Raw genomic sequence first — 23,781 nt, 5'->3', positions numbered from 1 at the left:
AGATCAAAATTATTTATAACCATCCATTGTGAAATCTGACTGCTTAGATGTTTCACAAAGTTCAAAAAATTATTTTTTGAACTTCGAAATTAGTCAATAGAATAAATGCAGTGCTCCAATTTCACATCCAATGGTCAAGATTAATTATGACCACATTGTACCAAAGATAAATAGCCACTTATTTTATGTGTTGAAAAAGTGGAGATTTTATGTGCGCCTTGTCTTTTGTGGTTACGGTTAGGGTACGCCGAAGTTTAAGCGGCAGAAAAAGTTTATATAGAGCCAAGGCTCTAAACAATCAAAGTAGGATGTACCTCAAAAATTTCACTAGAAGAGGTTGTTTTGATGCCCAAATATTTTCAAATTGATCATCTTTACATCAATATGCATGGACATGAAAAAAAATAGATTTCAAGTTTTGAAAATATCGCATCTTGTAACACATTTTTGGGCCGTCAATTTTCAAAAATTCCAAATTTTCATAGATCTGCTCAATCGACACTATTTTTAAAACTTTAAATTTTATAAGTAGAGATGAAAATATATTTTAAGGCTATCATAAAGATTTTAAATATTAAAACTACATTTCTCGACACTATTTGTACACTATTTCTAAAGCTTTAAATTTTTTAAGTAGAGATAAAAATATATTTTAAGGCTATCACAAAAATTTTCAATATTAAAACTACATTTCTCGACACCATTTGAAAGTACGTTTTACTTTGATTGTTTAGAGCCGTGACTCTATACAAATTGCACCCCACTAAAAATAAATGTAGTTTCACTCTTGAAAACACTTATCATAGTTTTGGAATGGAGATAGGGCACAGGCTGATAAGGGGGTGGATGCCTCAACATAATGTCCCTCTCTTAATTCCTACCATTAATCTGTCAAATTTTTTTTTTTTTTTTTAAAATTTGAAATTTTAAAAAAGGTGTGGTTTCTATCGAACCTAGGCTCTAAACAATCAAATTAGAGCCTACCTTCAAATAGTGTCAAGAAATGTAGTTTCATTATTGGTAATCTCTTTGATAGCCTTAAAATGATAAAGTTTAAAGCTTCAAAAATAGTGTAGATAGAGAGATCTATGAAAACTTGAAAATCTTGAAAATTGATGGTCCAAAAGTGCGTTACAAAATATACTATTTACAAACCTTAAAATCCATTTTTTTCACATGTCCATGCATCTTGATGTAGAAATGATGAATTTGAAGATATTTGGGCATCAAAACAACCTATTCTAGTGAAATTTTTGAGGTAGGCTCGAATTTGATTGTTTAGAGCCTCGACTGTATATAAACTTTTCCCTTTAAAAAATGCTGCGATTTAAGGAATATGCGAACGCTTGAAAACAAATAATCCAAATAATATGTTAAAAATAACTAATTTAAAGATATTAAATACAATTTATTTTCAAACTATGCTCATCAAGATCGAGATAGAGACAAAGAACTTGATGGTTTTCTAGTACAAGAAGTCTAAAACAGCAATTTCCAGCGTGAGCGGCCGCCCTACACTAATCTTTTCCTTCTTTTATGTACCATGTGCAATTACGTGTTACAAACGTTGAAGTAAATAGAAGATGACTAATGCTTTGGCAAAAAGTCTTTGGTCAATAAAGACTTTGATCATTAGTATGAATTCTGGAACTTCTCTGTATACTTGAATGAGGTTGCACGCTATGCTCCTGTGGGGGCAGATTGTGTATGCTGATTCCATTGGGCGGAAGACTAACTTGGGAAGATTTTTTTTTAATCTGAAATTTTGAAAACCACTTAAAACTTAGTATATGATTATATTCAAAAAAAGAAAACAAAATTAAAATTTTGAGCTTTCTATACTTAGATCCCACCTTTAAAAAATTGGGCAATTTATGTTCAATCCAAAGGTGGTATTTTTTTGAATCCCATTGAGAATGGAATTTGGAAATTTTGTTTTGATTGAATATAGGTTATGGATTGAAGAGGTTACACTCCAAAATATGGGATCCTAAAAATACTCCTAGATTGGGTTTCGCCCCATGAATGTATAGTGTGCCTCCTCAGGAGTATGAAATTTTTTGGGTTCTTAAATATCCAACAAGCAAACTAATAATGTATTTATCATTCAATGCCCTATTTTGGACTGACAATTTATTTATGGATTTGGTTTATGGAAGGTGGCCGTTTAAGAAAAAAGTCGGGCTGCACGGAAACCAATTTTTACATTTAATCATGAAATTTAAACCTCTAAAACTAATACAGATTTGGCATATCTATAAAAAAAAAAATAAGGGACCTAAATAAACTCTTGCAAAATATAAAATTATAGGGATTAAAATCCTTTTTTCTTTCGAATACATAATTTTCAAGTGGTAATATATCTGTTAATGAGACTATTTATCTTTGACATAAAAAGGTCATAATTATTTATAACCGTCCGATGTGAAATCTGCTAGCTTGAGTGTCACAAAATTCAAAAATACTTTTTTTGAACTTTGAACTTGGTCAATAGAATAAATACATCAGTCATCCAATTTAAAATCCATGGTCAAAATTATTTGTGACCACCATGTACCCAAGATGAATAGTCTCATAGTATATCATTATGTAAAAAAACATAATAGGACACGTTAGGGAATGCTGCTGCACCGAAAGCACCTAGAAAAATGCTGTCTCCTTCACGAATTCATACGTGAGAAAGATGTTAGGCTTAAAATTTTTCTCATCAACAATCTTGACATCACAATTTATAAATTATAAGTGAATTATTTTGCATTTTGAAAGTAGATTATCTTAAGAACCCGGTTTCTATGAGTCCATATAGAAATGGGGCACCTCTTAAAAATCTATTTTTGAGATGGATTTTTTGACTTAATTTTTAAGAACATGTAATATCTAACATGGAGATAATAATTTTATTAAGAAAAAATTATATTAACAAAGAGAAAAATAAATTTTTGAAAGTTAAAAATAATAATTCTATTAAAAAAACATTAGTTTCAATAGTTTTTCGATGGAGCACCTATTTATGTCCATCTTTAAAACGGATGCTTTATACCTCTAGACCGATGTGTAAAAATGCGATCCAGCTTGTATGAAACAATTCTCCTTCTCTTAAATTTTTTTTTGTAGACTGTTCATCACTGTTTATCTCAAATCTTCACAAATCATCATATCTGCACTATTATCTAAGATACAAAATCACGCAGCCAAAACAAAAATGCATCAACTTGAAATGTGTTTTAAATTCTAAATCCATCTATATCATGGAATTTTGGAGGGTGGTGCATTTTTTTTTTGGAAAATTTACGTACGGACATTGTTAAGCTTTGTTATAACAAAATGGATCAAAATTGGCCTGTTATTATCCAGAAAGATGGAATCCCAATTTTTTTTATTTTTTTTGGACAAGGTTACCCTCTGTCCGATGAGGTCGTAATCGAAATCGCGAGCCTCTTCTCCTTCCTGTTGATTTTAATGGACCAGTCCTTAGGTTTAGGGCCAAAGATAACACCTCCTCCACACCTCAATGGAGTTCACTGAGAACCCCTTCGAGGTCGGCGCGTTTTCTTTTGGGGGTGGGGCTTCTTGCCCCCTCCTCTCAACTTCGCCTCTAGTTAGGGCTGAAGCCGTCCTTCTCCTCTAGCTCTGCTGATCAGTGACGATGCCCCTGTGAGCAACTGCCCTCCCTGTTTAGGGGGGCGGATTTGAGGTTTAGGGTTAGGGTTCTGCTTGTGTTTTCGCCATCGAAGGTAAGGACTGGAAGGGTGGGAAACTCCTGATGATGGGTTTGGGGTTTGGAGGATTGGAGGGAGAGAGAGAGAGAGGGGCAAGGGTTGAGTAAGTGCAGAGATGATCAGTTTGTAGGGTTTAATTGAGACGAGGGGTCAAGGAGAGAGAGAGAGAGAGAGAGAGAGAGAGAGAGAGAGAGGTGGAAGGGGTTTTGGAGGATTAGAGAGAGGCGAGGCGTTAGACTACGTATGTATGGAGAGAGATGAGACGATGGTTTGGGGTTTGAAGCGTTAGAGAGAGAGAGAGGCGAGGGGTTAAGGACAGAGAGCGTAAGCGGGAAGGGATCAACATGAGGTCTCATGTTTTAAACATTGGCCCGTCAAATTTATTAAATTTATTTTTAAAAAATTCAAATTCCATCTTAATAACGGTTAATTTTGAGCCATTTTGTTATAATGAACCTTTAATCCGATCCGTATGTAAATTTCTCCTTTTTATTTATTTTTGGATAGGTTAGACGGTAGAAATAGCGAGTAAGACATTATGTTGAAGGAGGAGGCACGTTTAAATAGGTCCTCATTCAAAATTTTCACTTTAATGGGAACCCATAAATGAGCTTAACTTGCTTGAGGTGTTGATAAAGGATGGGGTTTTGATACGAAACCGATATATTTTGAAAAAAATAAACGAATATAACAAAATGAATGAATTGTAAAGAAATTCATGGAAAAACTTCAGGCATCCATTCTCTCACCCACACACATACTTGTTAAAAAAAATACAAAAAAAATTTAAAGACTAAAATTACTAAAATATCCCTGAAAATTTGTAAAGGTATTATGATCATATTTCGTTATCAGTTTCTTTTTTATGTATTATTTTTTCGATATGTGATAGTGAGAAGTATGGATGACCCATATTTGAGCTTTATCCGACTCGTTGATAAAAGATAATTTTAAAATATATAATAAGCTCTCAAAAAGTAGGACTTGATAACAAATGTAATACAGACTATTTTTAAATTTTTAAAAACAAAATAAAAAGTCCATATAAATTTTTCTAAATTTTAAATCTTAAAAATAAATTAGACTTTTTTGGATGTTATTTTAATAAAAAAATAAAATAATCTATTTTTATTGTTTAAAAATTCAAAATTTCTCTTTCAATTTCATGATGGTCAAGATTATTGGCTTGTAAGAGTTTGGACTCAAAATCCACCTCTAGGATGAAATATTTGACAGTGGACGCATATGAACACCGCCTCACCAAAAGTCTTTCCTCCAATTAAATGACCGAGGAAGAGGCATGAAGAAAAGGGGGGTGCGTGCACGTTAATCTGGGCTCAAATTCTGGGGAACTTCACACATGCTTAGACTTCAATGCCTTGGATAAGATGGGACGTGTTCACTTAATTTGGGGGTCCTTTTGCAAGTCCAAGTCATCTAGGACCGACTCGAGTCAAGAGGTTAATAATGGAATTAATCAAACATGCAAAATTAACCTATAAAAGGAGCCCTTGTTCATTCATAGGTGCATGCAAAAAGGCTTTAACAAGATGGGAAGGATGAATAATTTTCTTGTGTTGATGGCCTTCTGCCTTCTTAGCTTTGCCTCTCATGCGGCCGCGGCCACAGGCACTGCCACTTTTTATACTCCCCCTTATGTTCGTAAGTACCTCGATTTTCCTTTTTAAGTGATCATTAGATGGGGTTAACTGAAAGCCCTTGTTTTAAGGGGAAAATAGGAGTTGTTTGGGGGGGGGGGGGGAAGGGGGCGGGTTTGGGCCGAAATAGGGCTGTTAACGGGCTTGGACCGGCATGATAGCTTTTGGCAGCCCTATTTCGGGCTGATTCGAGCTGCATGTTAGAGCTAATAGGCCAGTAGGCCCGGAATATTTGAACAATTTTTTGACCTTTTTGTATGGGTCTGGCCCTGGGCTAGGTTCGCGCCTCATTATCATGAATCCAACAAGAGGGTCACGTTGGGTTCACGCCTCATTTTTTTTTTTTCCTATGATGTTTTGGGTCAGGCTGGGCCAGGTTTTGCAATCCATTTTATCCATTTTTTTTATGAAAATTAAATATAGAATATGATATGGATCTATGAACACTTGAAAATAGATTGTGGTGATAATGTATTGCAATTTCAAAATATATTATTTTTAGGTTGAAATCAATTTTTTTTTAAATTCGTAATTATTGGTATCAAGGTTATCAATTTGATGATGTTCTAACACCAGAGTAATGGTTTTTTGGCCCACTTAAGTTACTTAAGTCAAATAACCTAAATATGCATGTTCATTATGAGTTATAAACCCAGGAAATATTTGTACAAAATTTTTTGTTCCAGGTTTTGAATTCAGAAAAATCGAAGGCATTTTGATAATTTAGCCCCTCATAGGTTGGCCGAGCTAAAAGACATAAATACTCTTGCTTGTTCGACGTTCCAAACTTGAAGCAATAAATTTTATTGAAAAAATATGATCCTAGTCTGAAACACAATATAAATAGGAAAATTTAGGTTATCTAACTTGAGTGACTTCAGCGAGAAAATTACCAAAATCCCCTCATCTTTTTAAGGTTCCATAACCGCGGAACAATTTGGGAATTTCCTAATAAAATTATGGAGGAGGTGTCTAAATGAAATGATTTAATACCAATGAACCTCTATGTTAGATGTTTACTTGATTTAATGATTTTATCGGGCTTTTGAGGTAGTTTGACTATTTTTCTCGACACTTTTCTCATTTTATTTTAAGGATGACGTTTCTATAAGGCCTAGGCTTTATGAAAACAAAATAAAGCCTCACTTCAGATCCTCGTCCGGAAAGCACTTTTGGTAATGACAATCTTCATGATGGCGCTCTAAAATCAATTTTTAACATAGGCAATGAAATTTAAAACTAAAAAATGGTAAAGATCTTACGGATCTACGAACACTTATTTTTAAGACAAAAAAGACGATCCAGATAATTTGTTACAATATACATTATTCTTAGAGCTTGAAATCATAATTTTTTTCCATTGACCATAATGTTCAAGCCAAGATGATTGATGTAATGATTTTTCAATACTTAATTTGCAATTTTCGATGAGTTATGTGGTGAGGCTTTACTTATTTTGATAAGGCTGGAGACCTATCAAACCATTTTCCACTAATTAATAAGGTGCATTATTTTTCAGCATCATCGTGTTTCGGGTTCCAGGACAATGGTGTGATGATAGCTGCAGCAAGCGATGCAATTTGGGATAATCGGGCGGCATGCGGTAGGAATTACAGGGTGCGGTGCACCGGAGGTACCAATCAGGGCGTCCCCGAGCCTTGTCGAGGTGATAGTGTGGTGGTGCGTGTTGTCGACTATTGTCCTCCCGGGTGCAGGAGCACCATTGATCTCTCTCAGGAAGCATTCTCTCAAATTGCTGATCCCAATGCCGGAGTGATCAATATAGAATATGAACAGTAATCATCTCTCTCTCTCTCTCTCCAAATTTATAATAGTCCATACTCATCTTTTTTAAATCTCAAATTTCAAATATAATTTACACAATTCAATTACAATAGCTGGTGCAGGTCGTATATAGGGCACAACCAAACAACTACATGCACCAAAATCTAGCCCTAAATATATGTATATAGATGATATTGACCCAAGGTCTGATTGCAGTTGTCTCTCTTTTATTAGGGAAATATTTCTATACTTCTCCTGCTGTATAGAAATTAGTTATGGTACAATGTATTACTTTTGGGTGCCTTGATTTTTACCTTACTGATTCTAATTGCTTGTGCAGAGTCTAAAGGAAGACGAATAGGGGCTGACTTCCTTTATCATAAAGTCTAGGAACATTTGATGGGGGCTGCCTTCATAAGCATTGCGCTACAACACTACACAAATATATGTCATATGTTGATGTGCCAACTTTCAACCTATATAACAATGAAATAAATTCTCTATTACTCATATAGTCATGCTCTCTCTCTCTCTCTCTCTCTCTCAATCTTCATACTTTGTATATATATATATATTTGTATTTTGAACTACTTAATAAATAAAAAAATCTGAAAAGTTGGGACAATATATAATAAGGTTATTTATCATTGGTACAAAAATGTCACAGTAATCTTCATACGTGCAAATCAGCTGAAAGTGTACCACATGCTTGAAGTCAAAGAAATTTTCCTCAAATTTTTATAGAAAAATGACACACTGCCAGCCACCGGATGGAGTGGGGTGTTTATGACTTTCATATATGAAAGGAAACTTATCATTGTCCACCATCTCTAAATAATTTTACAAGGAATTACAATGAGACTGATTACTTTCGATACAAGGCCATAATCATTATTGAACATTAGATGTGAAGTTTGGTGGTTGAAGATGTGTCATTAATTGGGCACAAAGTCCAAAACAAAGTTTATTGAATGTTGTGGCATACTTCAATCTATTAGATTTCATATCTAATAGCTAAAAATAATTGTGACTTCATTGTTCTAAAAGTAAATGGTCATGTAATATAAAATCTCAAATAAGACTTAACTCAAAAACATAAAATAAAAAATAAAATATTTCACACGACACGGCTCGGATCGGATCATGCATATGCAAAATGCGAAGGATAACTGAGTTTCAATGTAGATAGCCATTGGTCAAAGGCTTGGGCAAGGCCCGCATGGCTTGGGCCAGGCCCGCATGGCTTGGGCCAGGCTCGCATGGCTTGGGCCAGGCCCGCATGTCTTGAGCCCAGCCCAAAATATTGTGGTGTAGGCCTGGGCATGGGTCAGGTCATAAAATTTAGTTTTGGGCCTCGCGTGGGACCAGTTAGAAATAATGATAATTAGGCTCCAACCTAGACTTCTTCTGGCATGGAGATATTCCTCTATATTGGCCCATGTGGGACTCTCACTCCTAATACTGTTGAGTTTTTAACGGTGTTACAGGAGATAAAAATCTCGAAAGATCAATTTCCTGGTTTGGGTTGGGAGGTGGAAGGGGATTCGTTGAATGTTATTAACTGGTGCTTGGGTAAGAGTAAGCCTCCTTGGAGCTTAAAAAAGTAGTGGTTGCAGGTGATGGATTTGTGCTTTTTTTGGTTAAAGATGGGGTTCAGGCCGAAAGTTTGTTTATCTCATCTTTATCTTTGTAACCGACTTATTGATTTTTGAATAAAAAGTTATATGCGCTTGTCATTAAAAAAAAAGAAGAAAAAGGCTCAAACCCAGATTGGACTGAAAACTTTCGGGCCATGCCCAACCCTTATAAATATAGAAAAAAAGATCTTCAGTATATATAATATATATTTGAAAAATTTCCAGGCCTGGTGTGAAAGTATTTTGGGCCTACAAGGACTGACTTGAGTGCTGTAACATCTGGCCTGAAACTAGGCCTATGCCAAAGCCCAAGGGACTGGCCGGAGCCCATTAATAGCCCCACATTGGCCTTGGACTCTTTTTTAATTTTGATGCCGGTAATCCAATAATTACAATTTGCAATTATATGTATCATCCATTTAAATCTGTTTAAATTATATGTATCATCCATTTAAATTTGTTTAAATGGATGGTACAGATTTGACACATCTTTTTAGTCACAAACTATTATGGACATTAGAAGCCCCAATTGCCATCTTTCTCATGGTTCAGTTCTATTATCGGGTTCTCCTAATTTGATTCTCTCTATTATTTTCAATAGCAGCAGGTGAGGATGGACCACTTTTTAAATGGGAGGTTTAAATTAATGCCAGGAGTATCTTTGAACTTTGATAGTGAATTTAAATTTAAATTCCTCTTGAAAACCAAATGAGGAAGTATGTACCCAACAACAAGAACATTTCAATTCCATCTAAAAAGTAAGCTATAGAAAATAGAAACTAAAAGAAAAGTACTCACAGAAACTAAAAGAAAAGTACTCACTTCCATATTCATAAAAAAAAGTAGCCAAATGAAAAAAAAAGAAAAATTATTCCTCGACATACCACACATAATTATCGATAATATATTTGATAGTTAAAATTGATGAAGCGTGGAAGAGACTAAGCCTAAGATCAGAGAAAGGATGCCGTGAGGCTGGAGATCGTAGAGCCCATATTTTTTATCACTTCATTTTTTAGAAATAGAGAGTACACATTTTCCTAGTTGTTCGCATCCTCTCTCTGGCGTCCCATTTTATAAGGAGAATAATGGGTAACCGTTGTTTTTTTCCAATGCTTTGATAAAACGAAGGGGTTACGTTCATGTGGACGTTGGACCATATGACCGTTGGATATATTGAATTCCCACAAATGTAGGCTAAGACACATAAGGCCTCATAGCCATACATGTCAACATCTCCCACTTGGTTATAACTGCTGATGCCTACTCCTACTTTTGAGTATGACTTTAAGAAAATATCTTGTCATGAGGTTTTTCTCATGCTTTTATAGATATGCCTCTCATAACAAATGTCTATCATGAGGATTTTCACTCTAATGCGGATTCATTCATGAAAATTAACCGACTAAACATTTTTAAGTCCTATTAAACTAGTGTGCTTAGACAGTAGTTTAACACTTAAACCCTTTGTTAATAGATCAACGATCATATTTGATGAGGGTAAGTAACTAACAGTTACTTCACATTTCTCAACTACATCCTGAATGTAGCGATATTGGACATCTATATGCTTCTTTTGGAACTATTTGTTCCACTTTGAAATAATTTAATTGCGGCTGGATTATCACAAAATATTTGGATTAGTCCGTCAATTATTTGCAGCTTCAAGTCGTCTATGAAGCGCTTTATCCAGACGGCAAAAGTACAAGCAGTGCTACATACAATGTACTCAGCTTCCTGTGTGTACCTAGCTACACACACTTGTTTCTTGCTAGACCAAGAAACAACTGCTCCTTCAAAGAGGAAAGTATGTCTTGAGGTGGACTTACTATCATCCTTATCCCCAACAAAATTTGTATTTAAATATCTTATAACTTCAAGTTTATCTGTTTGAAAATACAATTTTAGATGATTTGTTCACTTAACGTACCTTAGAATTCTTTTTACTGCTTTCCAATGAGCTATGCATGGATGACTTTGATATCTACTAACAAGTCATATGACATAACTCAAATCTAGTCTTGTACATCTAACTGCATATACCAAGCTACCAATAGCTTGTGTATAGGGAACGTTAGGCTTTTTTTGTCTTTCTACTAGACAATCCTTCCTAAACAACTTTACTCCATTTTTAACAGGAGTTGACAATGGCTTACAATTTTTCATTTTAAATCTTTTGAGAACAGAGTCAAGATATCTCTCTTGGCTCAAACCCAACATTTTTTATTTGTTATATTTAGTTATTTTTATGCCTAAGACATAAAATGCTTCTCCCATATCTTTCATCTTAAACCGAGAAGAAAGCCATAACTTACTCTTATCAATCATTTCTAAGTCATCTCCAGCTATTGGGATATTATCTACATATAATGAGAGTATTGTGAATTTACTCACACTCTTCAAGACATAAACTCAATGGTCCAATCTATTTACTTCATATCTCATCTGTAGGATGGCATTATGAAATGTTAAGTACCATTATCTTGAATATTGTTTTAAACTATATAAAGAGTTGTTTAATTTGTATACTTTATTTTCTTGACATTTAATTATTAAGCCTCAGGTTGCTTCATATAGATGGTTTCCTTTAGTTCATCATTCAAGAATACGGTCTTTACATCAATTTGGTAAAATTCTAGGTCATAATATGCAACAATTGCCAAAATTATTCAAATGGATATAAACATGACAACTGGGGAATAAGTGTCGACATAGTCGACTCCCTTTAGTTACTACTACCTAGATTTAAATTTATCAAGTGATCCATCAGATTTTAACTTCCTTTTAAGTACCCATTTAGAACCTATAGGTTTCGTATCTGATGGTAAATCACATAGATCCCAAACTTTATTTTCTCTTTAGAATCTAATTCTTCTCTCATAGCATTAAGTTATTCTTGAGATTCTTGTGACTTTATAGCATCATTGAAGTCAAAAGGGGCATATATTTCATCCAAGTCAATAATGTTAGTTGTCTCTTCACTCATACAGATATAGAAATCATCAAAGATATGATGGAGGAGCTCTAGACTTCTTTTGACCACTTAACATTAGGTGTGTGGGTGCTTCAACATCATGTTGATCAGGGCTTAATCTATTTATTTTGTTTTTCTTATGTGGCTAAACCTAAGATGCCAAGTATATGCATCAACAACCATTACACAATCAACATATCCAGAATAAGTTGTAATTTTATTATCAGCTTTCTCATTTACATGAAGAAGGAACAAGTTGTGGTTATCAACCAAGTGTCCCCAAGCATAAATTTGTCCACGCATTCCAATTGATACTTTCAATGTTCAGAAGAAGCGGATTTCAAAACCCTTTCTAATGAGCAAGGAGGCAGATACAGTATTTCGTCTCATACAAAGGACAAAATATACATCAGTTAATACAAAGTCGTTTGTCTTTATATACAACCTACAAGTTTCTGCATCTAATACATCAGAATAGATGTTGTTTCCCATGTAAATGTGTTTATCCCCAGCTTTTATTTCTTTAAAGTCATCGAATAGGATTTTTGAGCTTGCGATATACCAATTAGCACCTGAGTCTACCCACCATCATTTGAAGTCGTAGTCTACGATCAGGCACTCAGAAACTATACAAACAACTTCACGCCTCTTGCTTTTATTTATGCTATTCTTTGGATTTTGTGGGTTTCTATTATGTGGGCAGCGGTTCTTGAAGTGACCTGGTTGACCACATACGAAGCATTTTGGTGGTCCTAGTTTAGATTCTTGGTTATAGGGCTTAGTTCATCTGTTTTTTAACCTATTGTTTATTTTATTAAGCTTTCCTTGAAATTCTTATTGTTAGGCTTGGATTGGCTAGATTTGGAAGGTCATTGAGCAATCAAGAGCTCACTTCTTTTATCTTTGTTCATGTGCTCTTGCTATAATGTTAGTTGCATAAGTAGGTCTCCTAAAGTAAGAGATTTTACATTCAACCTAAGTGCAATTGTTATCATCCTCCATAAAGGTCGAAGGCCATTTAAGATTGTGAAAACTTGCATGTGCTCAGGGATTTCATTCCCAACAATGGCTAAGTAAGCCATAACAAGCATTTTGTTTATATGCTCCACTTATATTATTAGTCTCCTTAATCTTAAATGAGTTATACTGCTCTAATAGCAATTGGAGGTGTGTTTTAGAGGTTGAGTCATATTTAGTTTTTATTACATCCAACATGCTATTTGATGTTTCATGATGCTCGAAAACTTTAATAATGTCATCTTGCATAAAAGTTAACATAGAAGTTTTTTCTACAAGGTCATCCTCTAAAAAGAAATTTAACTTTTTCTTTTCTTCTTCAGTTGGTTTATCACCAACCACTAGTGGATCTTCTCTTAGTACATATATTATTCTATCTTGGATGAAGAGATATTTCATCTTTCTCTTCCACATGCCAAAATTGTTTCCATTCAATTTTTCAACGTTAGAAAGTTCAGTCATTATAATTCTACGAGTCATTTGTTAAGTTATGTCTGAGCAATCTAATACTTTCTAAGTTCTAAAGAAGCTAAACAACCCTCCAAAATTATTTATTATATGGTCAATACAGATGCAGAGAGAGCTGCAATTATTTTATAAATAATATCAGTAATTAAGTGATGCCAAATTTTTTTTGATGAGATAGGTAATCTCTCAATCTATAAGTAACTACTACAATTATCAAATATAGTATAAAATTCATCTTTATTATTATTTATCAAGGGTCCAAGAGCAATATCAAGGTGTGTGTGCCCTTATAATAAAAGAGCAAATATCAAATATCAATTTCCATATCACACCAAGGCAGTAAGTGCTTTTAAATTCAAATATCAGCAATACAAAAAAAAAAGAGCAAAAATCAGTCTTCTATAATTTTCGTCTCCCCCTTTCATTTTTATTTTTTATTTTTTAATAGAAATATATAAGGCGGCAAAAATATGTATTCAGCCCCTTCGTTTCTTTTTTAAAATAGAAATATCAACATTATATAAGGAAATAGAATAGCAAAATTTGAAGCCACTGATATTTAGTGAAGAAAAAATAATAATTCAGCCACACGGATTATTTTATATATAGGGGCAATATCTAAGGCAATAGAATAGCACAATTTGTAGCCATTGATATTTATTGAAGAAAAAAAAATTCCAGTCGCATGGAGAATTTTATTCAGAGAGGCATATCTCTGTGACACAAAATTCTACCATATGAAATCTAAAATATCTATCCTTCCATCATTTTATCAATATCACTTTGTAATTTCAAGCAATCTCTTAAACAAAGATATACATGCTAATCCTTTAAATAATTGCGATGATAAAGGAATAAGATATACGTGGGTTGAGATGGCCGAGTTGGTCTAAGGCGACAGATTAAAGTTCCACGTAACTATACGTGCTTATCAAAATGCATGATATACCGTAACAATCAGTGGTGTGCACTGAAATTCACTGCAATAATGCCAACAGAGGTTTATTGTTTTGAAAACGTGTTTGCTTTCCTAAAACAGAAGATGCAAACCTTCCAAAAACAGGATAACAGATAAATAAATAAAACAAAAAAAAAATTAAGGAAAGAACTCACGGCTCAGGCACATGGGGCATCAAAGAAAAGGCACAGAATTGAGATCGAGAAAATTACAACAGCACTAAGATCATTATAGCAACCGCGCTCTGATACCAATGATAGTAACTATTGATAAAGCGTAGAAGAGACTGAGCCCGAGATCAGAGAAGGGGTACCATGAGGCTGGTAATCGTAGAGCTCAGATTTTTATCTCTTCACTTTTTTAGAGAGAGTACACTTTTTTTTTGTTATTCGCGTCATCTCTCTGGCTTCCCATTTTATAAGAAGAAGAAGGGGTAACCGTTGTATTTTTCCAACAGGTCTCTGAGAAAACGTAAAAAGTTGTGTTCATATGGACGTTGGACCATATGACCATTGGATATATTGAATTCCCACAAATGTAGGCTAAGACATGTAAAGCCTCATAGCCCTACATGTCAACAATATTTTCTACAAATTTGCATCATTGAAGAATATAATAGGTTTTGGAAATGCGATGATTACCGGTCAACATTATCAAAAAAGAAAAACAAACTAAAAACAGTAAGGGACCAATGAAAACTTCTCCAATAATTAACAAGAACTGTGATAATCAGTAACTAATTTATTTAAGATAAAAACTTTGGAGTTCTCCTCTATTTCTTCTTCAGCTTATGCTTATGTACTATAATAAAACTTACTCGCCATTTCAAAAAAAAAAAAAAGACACAAGGTTGGTCAAGAAGTTATTATGTTTTGTGGGCCAATATGGCTAGTGCTAGTATGACCCTGTCCAGCCCTCCCTAATAGGGCCAAGGCCCCTTTGTCCCTTGCTTGGTTTGTTGCTAAGCCTACATTTGGGGTTAGATAATCAAAATGTAGAATCGGTGCAATTTTGTCCTAAAAAAATAAAATAAAAGTGAAAATATGTAATTCATGCACAACAAAATTAAGAAAAATTTAGCATAAAAATTTAATACAAACTTACCACATCTCTCTAATTAATTTAAAAACAACGGTTAAGAAAATTTTAGCATAAAAAAATAATATAAACTTACCATATCTATAATTAATTTAAAAACATCGAAGTTGTTTCCAATCATTGTGATCAACTTTACAAATTATTTTAACCTACAACATAATAAATTAAAGTTTTTTTAGCATATTCTTTAAGATGAAATACTCTCAAACATGCGAATTGCTACCCCATCCAAACCTTGCAATCAAACGTGGTTCTATAAGGAGCAATAAATTGGTATGTGCACAAATTTCAAAAATTGAGGAGCCGTAGACGTATTATTTACAAGAGGAAATGGTATATATCTCACTTCACTTTGTCTTGAGCGAAATCAGTAGTCTGGGTGTTGTTTTTTCCCCCCTGTAATAATGCCCACTGATCAAGCGTTTGGCACCTTGAACAAACATTTGCTTTTTTGATGCAAAACACTAGAAATCACTTCACAAGTTCATATAGAAATGTAAATAAAAAAATTTAAAACGGAAATATATAAAAAATAATATATATGGGAACCAAGTGATCCAGATGGTTTGGATTGCCCACTGGGCGAGTCGATAGGAATTGGACTGATTCTCGATTTCGACAAAGAATGCGGTAGGTATGGACAAGTTCTTGGTTTCGATTGATGATTCCCGATCTGGGCCACTGGTTTTTTAGAAACTAGTAAATTATTTTTTTCCTTTTTTCATTATATGCCGAGATGAATACAAAGCATTGAAAGTCTTTCGGTCAAACAAAACTCTCTAGGCAAGAGTTTCTTGCCACAAGTTAACAAATTTTTTTTTTGAGTAATTCAGTGTGGAAGACAGATCTCTACCTGATTTTGAATTAGTTAGTAGTTTTTGAAGCTGTTAGTAGAAATAAAAGCCATAATGTGCAAATGAGTTATAGGGTGTGCTACCACCACAACCTGAACCCCTTTCCCAACACAAGTTTACAGTTGCTCTTGCGGGAGCACCAAATCGTTTCTCTTGAAAATGTAGTATTACTAAAAAGGTGTCGTTTATATGTGGTGTCAACTTTAAACAATCAAAGTAATTACACCTCTAAATCTTTGTAAAATATATAGTTTTGGAGCTAAAAATCTATTTTTGGACCAAATTATAAAATTAAAGCTTGAAAAATGATGTAGATCGAGCATATCTAAAAAAAATTAAATTTTTTTATAAATAGATAGTCTAGAGAATATGTTATAAGATGCACAATTTTTTAGGACTTGAAATCCCCCATTATTTTTTGAAACATATCCATATATCTCAAAGTTGAGATGATTAGTTGTAAGGTTTTTCAAGGTCTCAACAACCTTCCACCTTGTTTATAAAGAGAAGTTTGATACCTTATATCTTAGTAAAGATTCTAAATCTACCTCTATTGTTGACAGAAGATTCAATGCTGCCACAGGAGCACTACTATCCACCTACTTCTTTGAGTAAATTATTATTTAGGAGTAATTTTAGGATTCCAAGATTGGAGATGTAACATCGTCAATACATAAACTAACATTAGAAAAGAAGAATTCCAAATCGCACTATGTGCACTTGAAATAATTAAGGACGCGGTTAGCATGCGGCTAGCCCACATATTCTAGAAATACGGACTTGGCAATAAATATGTTTTTAAATATACTTTGATCCTAATTTTTATAATATATATAATTTTTAACATACGATGGAGCGGTAACTAGTGTACAAATAACTAGTGGAGAGACAAGTGGTTTTTTAGTAACAATAGGTCTACATCATGGATCAACATTGAGCCCATATCCCTTTGTCTTAGTTATAAACAACTTAACTAGGCACCAACAAGAAGATGCATCGTAGTGCGTATTGTTTGCATATAACATTGTTTTGATTGATGAGACTTGAAACGATATCAATACAAAGTTAGAACTCTTGAGGGATTCTCTAGAATCCAAAGGTTTTAAAATTGGTCGGACTAAGATAAAGTATATGGAGTGTAAGTTTAGTAATAATAAGAACAGAGACGAGGAAGTAGTTAAGATTGACGTTTAGAAAGTACAAAAAAGACCGCACTTTTGATATTTTGGGTCGATGATCTAAGAAAATGAAGAGATCGAACAAGATGTCGCACACATAATTAGAGTTGGGTGGGCGAAGCGGAGATGTGCAAGTGGAATTTTATATGATCGCCGCATACTAATGAGGCTAAAGGGCAAGTTTCATAGGACAACGATAAGACCAGCTTTGCTCTATGAGGTGGATTATTGGGCAGACAAAAAACAATATACTCATAGAATGAGTATAGCAGAGATGAGGATGATGAGATAGATGAGTGGCAAGAGAAGAAATGATAGAATTCGAAATGAATTTATTCAAGAGAGTTTAGAAGCGATAAAATGAGAGAAAGTAGACTTAGATGGGCTGGTCATGTGTGGTGTGGACCAAGTACAACATCTGTTAGGAGGTGCGAGTTAGTTCAAGTGGAAGGACTGAAACGAGCAAGGGTAGGCCCAAAAGGACGTGATGAAAATAGTCCAAAAAGATATGAGGACTTATGACCTCACTAAGGATATAACCTTTAATAGAGCAGAATAGAGAAGCAACATTCATGTAGCTAACCCAAATTAATTAGGAAAAAGCTAAAATGAAGATGATGATATAATTTGTAACATTGAGATCATGAATATGAATAAATAAATAAATTTTTAAAACTAAAAATAATAATTATATTAAAAAAACATTTGAACCTTTAGTTACATTCGTTTTTAGATGGACCACCTAATTTGCATTCGTCTTTAAGATGGATGCTTTATACCTCTGGAACACATATTGTACAAATATGGCCCAGCCCGCTTGAAACAATTGTTCCAAATTAATGTCTCAAGATTGAACTGAGACCATCCAATTTATGAGGGTGAGACCTAGGCAATAGAAAACTTAAAATTCAATTAAAATCAATCAAAATAAGGAAAAAGTTTATGTAAGGTTGCAACCTTAAAATATAGAACTACAGATGCACCTCAAATATCAATCGAAAAATGTTATTTTAATGTTGAAAAACCCTCTCATTGAGCATCTCGCTATCGAGATGTATGATTATGAAAGAAAAAAGGATTTTGAGTCCTAAAAATAATGCATCTTACAACACATTATCTAGACCATCTATTTTTAAAACTTTCATATGTTTATAGATCTACTTGATTTTAACTATTTTTGGAGTTTAAAAATTTATAATTAAATATGAAAATAGATTTTGAGATAATCCTAAGAATATTTTAGATTGAATTATATGTTATGATCAAATTTGAAGGTGCGCCTTAATTGGATTGTTTAAAGTTGCAACCTTATGGAAACCACACCCTTAAAAAATAATCCTCTAGTGTTGGTATTTTAGATTAAAAAAATCCTCCCAAATAAATTTCTACCCAAGGGAGTAGATGGACAACATGCTCCAACGAGAGCACAGTCTATGCGTTCTTTATTCTTTCAGACTTAGCTATCCTTAATTGAAGACTGATAAGAGCCTATGTTGGGAAGGCATTTACACGTGACAATCACTTAAGAATGAAAACCGTAATGATAGGTGTAATTTTTAACCATGTGAGCAACTTTCTATCATATTGCAGCACTATCACTTCCTACAAGCATCATTAATGAGCCTGCAATGTAAGAATGGAAATTGTAAATGAATACTAAATAGCAATGTAAGAATGGAAACGGTAATGATAGGTGTCATTTTGAACCATGTGAGTAACTTTCTATCATATTGCAACACTATCACTTTGTACAAACATCGTTAATGAGCTTCCATAAAAGTAGAGGAAATTGTAAATGAATACTAAATCGCAATGCCCAAGTAAGACGTCAATGTAGGTGTCACAGTACGAAGTCTTGAATTTTCTTTTTGCGATATTTTTTTTCAATTATCTACCAAACAAAAAGATCAAAACAACGGTGTCAAAGTAGTGTTGCTCGGTACATTATAGAAGCAGAATATATTACTGTGTTACATAGTCATAACTCGTGTTGGATGGACTAGATATGACATCGGTGATTAAGGGGGGTAGGTGCCTCAACATAGCGTCCTTGGCTCTATTGCCGGTTAAGACTTCAGACAAGGCAGAAACAAAACAAAGGCATTCTCATGAGTTCTTGTTCATAAATGGAAAATGCATTAAATGATAGCTAATTCTATAAATGTTTGTGCATGTATAGCCCTACAGTTTTACACATGTGGGTTTTGGTGGTAGCTAAATTATCATACCTATATTTTCTTTTAAAGATTGATGGTATTATGGTAAAAAAAGAAAGATGTTTTCTTGGGGAATAAGAAAGTGATCGCCATATAAACAAGTACAAAAGACAGACTTATACCCAAAAAAAAAAAAGAGTAAAAAAACAACATAATACTCATCTTTTTTAGGATCACCTCTTTTGAGATTCATAAGAAGGGATTTCTAAGAAGGAGATGGATTTTCAAGAAAGAAACATGGCCTCATTAGAGATGTTTGTACGTGTATGTCCCCACAACTTCACGTGTGCAACGTGTGTTCTTTGTTTTATGAAATTTATATTTTTGTTAAAAACCATATTATGCAGGAATATATAAGTTTTTGTACTGTACATTGCTGGTTCAATAAAATTTGATCTTCATGCAGTAACGAGGGGATGATCCACATTGCTACTTCAATTAAATTTGATATTGATGCAATAAAGAGGCGATTGATGCACGGCGGAGATTGACTATAGCAGATTAATGTTTGTTATTGTAAGTTGCAGTCAATATCTGCCGTTTATCTTCACAATCAGGGATTTGGTTACAAACATAGGAAGAGAAATGCAACTCGACCTCAACTCATCAGTGAACTATGTAAATAGCATATTACTCCCAAGAGAGTATGTTAATATAATGGTCTCGCATGAATATTATGTTCATGCTCTTGTCAAAATTTAGGTGATGTTAAACAAGATATATCGTTATAAGGCGTTTACCTTAAAACTAAAAGTGTGTTGCTCCTCTAAACTCTGTCGAGTGAGGCAGTTCTGGTGTTGGAGAAAATAATTTTCAATTTTAAATATAGAATTTAAAGCTCTAAAAATAGTGCAGATCGACCTGATCTATAAACACTTGAAAGTTTTAAAAAGGGATGGTCCAAACAATATGCTATAATATCTATTATTTTTAAGATTTCAAATTTTTTTTCTTTCATACCCATTTATCTTGATGTCGAAATGATAAATAGTAGGGTTTTTTAGTATCAAAACTACTTTTCCGGTGGTTTTTTGAGATGCACCTTACTCTTAACTTAAGACGTTGTACATAACCTTTTTCATGTCATTAATAGGGAATAATTCAAGAAAAGAGCTTTTCTGCGAATCCAACTTAACAATTGAAATTTTTTTACAATAGTCTCTCCTCATCTTCTCTCTTTCTCTGAGATTTTTAAAGCCCACCGATCTAAAGTGGCAATCGTTGATCCATATAAAAAAATCTACTAGACCAAACCAATTCCAAAAAGGTAGAGATACTGCCTAATCCCTCCTATTTATTGATCTGATACAAATATGTCGGGTAGGTGATCCACCCTGCTTATCCAATTATTCAAACACTGCATCCAGATTTCGAAACACTACTATCTTCTTTTAAAAATTGTTGCTTTATATTGGGGACCCGGTTTCTATGAGGCCAAGCCCGCATATGTAGAAATGCTGGCCTATTAATGAATCTATTTTTGAGATAGATTTTAGGGTTTAATTTTTAAGGATATGTAATCTCTCACATGGAGATCATGAATATGAAAAAATAAATAAAATTTAAAAACTAAAAATAATAATTCTAATAAGGAAACATTTGAGCCGTTAGTTTCCATTGTTATTAAATGGAACACCTATTGGCATCCATCTTTAAGATGGATGCTTTACACTTTTCTGAACCGTATATGTAGAAATGCAGTCCAGTCGGTATGAAACAAGTTTCCTTATATTGGTATAACAGGGTGCAGTTTGTATAGAGCCTAGGCTCTAAACAATCAAAATTAGAACTTACTAATGGAGTTTCAACATTGGAAATCTTTGTGATAGCATTAGAGTGTATTGTTAGTTTTATTTATAAATTTTAAAGCTTTAAAAATAGTGTAGATCGAAATATCTATGAAAACTTGAAAATATTGAAAATTGATGGTAAAAAAATGCATTACAAAATACATTATTTCAAAAACGTGAAATCCATTTTTTCTGATGTCCATGCATCTTGATGTCGAGATGATCGATTTCAAGATATTTGGGCGTCAAAACAATCTCTTTTAGTAAATTCTTTGAGGCAGGCTCTAATTTAATTGTTTAGAGCCTCGGCTCTATATAAACTTTTCCCGGACATTAAAGGGTTGACGGAAGTAAGTAAGAAATATGAAGGACATGCTTTACTCCCTTAAATGGATATGGGCTGAAGTGCTAATCTCAATGTTATAATCTATGTCCGATGGACCCTACCATTCCTCATATAGAACCATAATTCTCATATTATTTTATGGTAGATCGACGTTCTGTTTTTCTTTCAAGCGGCGTAAGCAAACCTTTAAAGATTTCACCGCACCCTTTCACCTCATATCTCCATCTTTTATTGACTTTTGACCATAAAAATTAGTCCCAAATTTTTTTATACCATTTCAATCTAAAATTTTTTTTAACATTCTTTTTCCCTTTCCACCCATTTAAAAAACATTTGTGTTGAAATAGCATAAAAAGATTTTTTAGGGTTAATTTTAATGAGAAAAAATCAATAAAAAAAAGAGATAAGAGATGAAGGGATATGGTAAAATCTTTAAGCTCCTTATGCCGCTTGAAAAAATAATATGAGGAATTAGGGCTCTATATGAAATTTTCCCAATAAAAAATAGAAACAGCTCAGAAAAACTGAAAACCTTTAAACGGCATGCCTCCGACACACATGTGTATTTAAACCCTCTCACTCTCGGGGTAGCAATCGACCCAAAACGCAGGGGTAGACCCGATTCGGGTCTGGGTATGGGTCCAAAAATTGGATTTGGTAGCTCAGGTTTGGGTCCAAATCTTGGACCCGAATGTTACTTGGGTTTGGGTCCATGCTGGTAATATTTTTTGGGTCTCAATATATGAAATATATTTAAATATATAAATATTTTAATATTTGGGTCGGGTCTAATCGGGTCACTGTCTAAGTCCGGGTCCCAACTATATTTTCGGATCCGGGACCAAGTCCAACTCCAGGTCCCATATCATTTTTTTTGGATTCGGCCAGTCCCGGACCCAACCCGTTGCCATCCCTACTTCGAAGCCTAAAACAAGGATGAAAAAAAAACGAAATCTTGGATCAAAACGAAATTCTGGATCTTCTTAAATAGAAAGGGAAATCCAACTTAAAATGCTATACGATCCACTGTTTTGTTGATAGCATATTATGTAAGGCAATCTTACTGATCATTGTTTTAGAACCCACCTAAGCGAATCGGGAATCAGCCGGTACTAAACTAATTTTATGAAGGTCTTGGTAATGGATTGGTCGCCCCCTCTCCCTAATAAAAAAAAAGACCGGCCTTTATAATTATTATTTTTAAGCATATTTAATATTTTTTAGGTCCCACTACAAAAAAAAAAAAAAAGAAGCTACTTTAATTTTTTTTTACACATTTTTATTTTTTTTCAAATCATTATTCATACCATTCCGATGATTGACATGGATCTATAGGGTAGACTAGTGGTTTAAAAAACTGATTGGTGCATCGGATCGGACACCCCAAAAACCCATACGAAACGGTGAATCATCGATTTAGATTGGGAATCGGCTAAATCGGTTAGATTTAATATTAAAAAAATCCAAAAAAATTATTAAAATTCATTATAAATGTTGGTTTTTAGGAATCCAATAAGAAATGTGAGTACTATATTAAAAAGTTTCATTTTTTTTGCATCAATATGCGAATTTTGCCCCAATTTCATCCAAACTTTTTCCAATAGTATGCATCGAATGACTAACAAAACAATGTTATGCAAAATATATAAATTTTAAATAAGATAGTCTACTCCTGACATTGATTGTCATCCAAACAAGTCCTCAAGCTCTTCATCAATGCTCTCAACTCAACCTTGTATGCAATCACTTACGTATATATGATATAGGGAATGATTTCATGCAACGGTTGTATAGTAGTATGACGCAACCATCTTCCAAAACCATGTTAAAGACATTTGTTTTATACGAATTTCTAAATGTACACTCGTTTCATTCCGAAGAACAATCACAAAAAAGAAAATTTTGAAAAAATGCTCTAGAAAGTTTTCATTCTAGCCCAATTAATATAAGCCGTCCATTTTATTGAGATGGTTAGATATAGGCGTTGGAATGCTTTTTTTATTCTCGAAATTTTATATAGCGCTATCATCATTAGATTAATAATGCTAAAATAGAAAAAAAATTATTTTGAATTTGTTAAGGC

The 23,781-nt window shown here is 33.7% G+C and overlaps 1 protein-coding gene across 1 annotated transcript; it reads left to right on the top strand.

The window, feature by feature from the left end:
* Positions 1 to 5,245: 5,245 nt before the first annotated feature.
* On the top strand, positions 5,246 to 7,672 carry LOC18435388 (EG45-like domain containing protein). The gene is made up of 3 exons (XM_006845433.4): positions 5,246 to 5,381; positions 6,897 to 7,173; positions 7,503 to 7,672. Exons 1-3 carry the CDS (start codon positions 5,249 to 5,251, stop codon positions 7,507 to 7,509), a joined length of 417 nt encoding a protein of 138 aa, XP_006845496.3. The 5' UTR covers positions 5,246 to 5,248; the 3' UTR covers positions 7,510 to 7,672.
* The last annotated feature ends 16,109 nt before the right edge of the window (positions 7,673 to 23,781 follow it).

Source organism: Amborella trichopoda, chromosome 12 (assembly GCF_054954075.1).
Source record: "Amborella trichopoda isolate Santa Cruz 75 chromosome 12, AtrichopodaSantaCruz75HAP2 v2.0, whole genome shotgun sequence".
Classification (NCBI taxonomy): domain Eukaryota; kingdom Viridiplantae; phylum Streptophyta; class Magnoliopsida; order Amborellales; family Amborellaceae; genus Amborella; species Amborella trichopoda.
The sequence above is the reverse complement of the archived record's forward strand: the minus strand, read 5'-3'. Positions and strand labels throughout refer to the sequence as shown.

Coding starts and splice junctions, on each gene's coding strand:
- LOC18435388 (XM_006845433.4), top strand. CDS start 5,249: ATGCAAAAAGGCTTTAACAAGATGGGAAGGATGAATAATTTTCTTGTG. Junction 5,382..6,896: donor TTATACTCCCCCTTATGTTC/GTAAGTACCTCG, acceptor ATTATTTTTCAG/CATCATCGTGTTTCGGGTTC.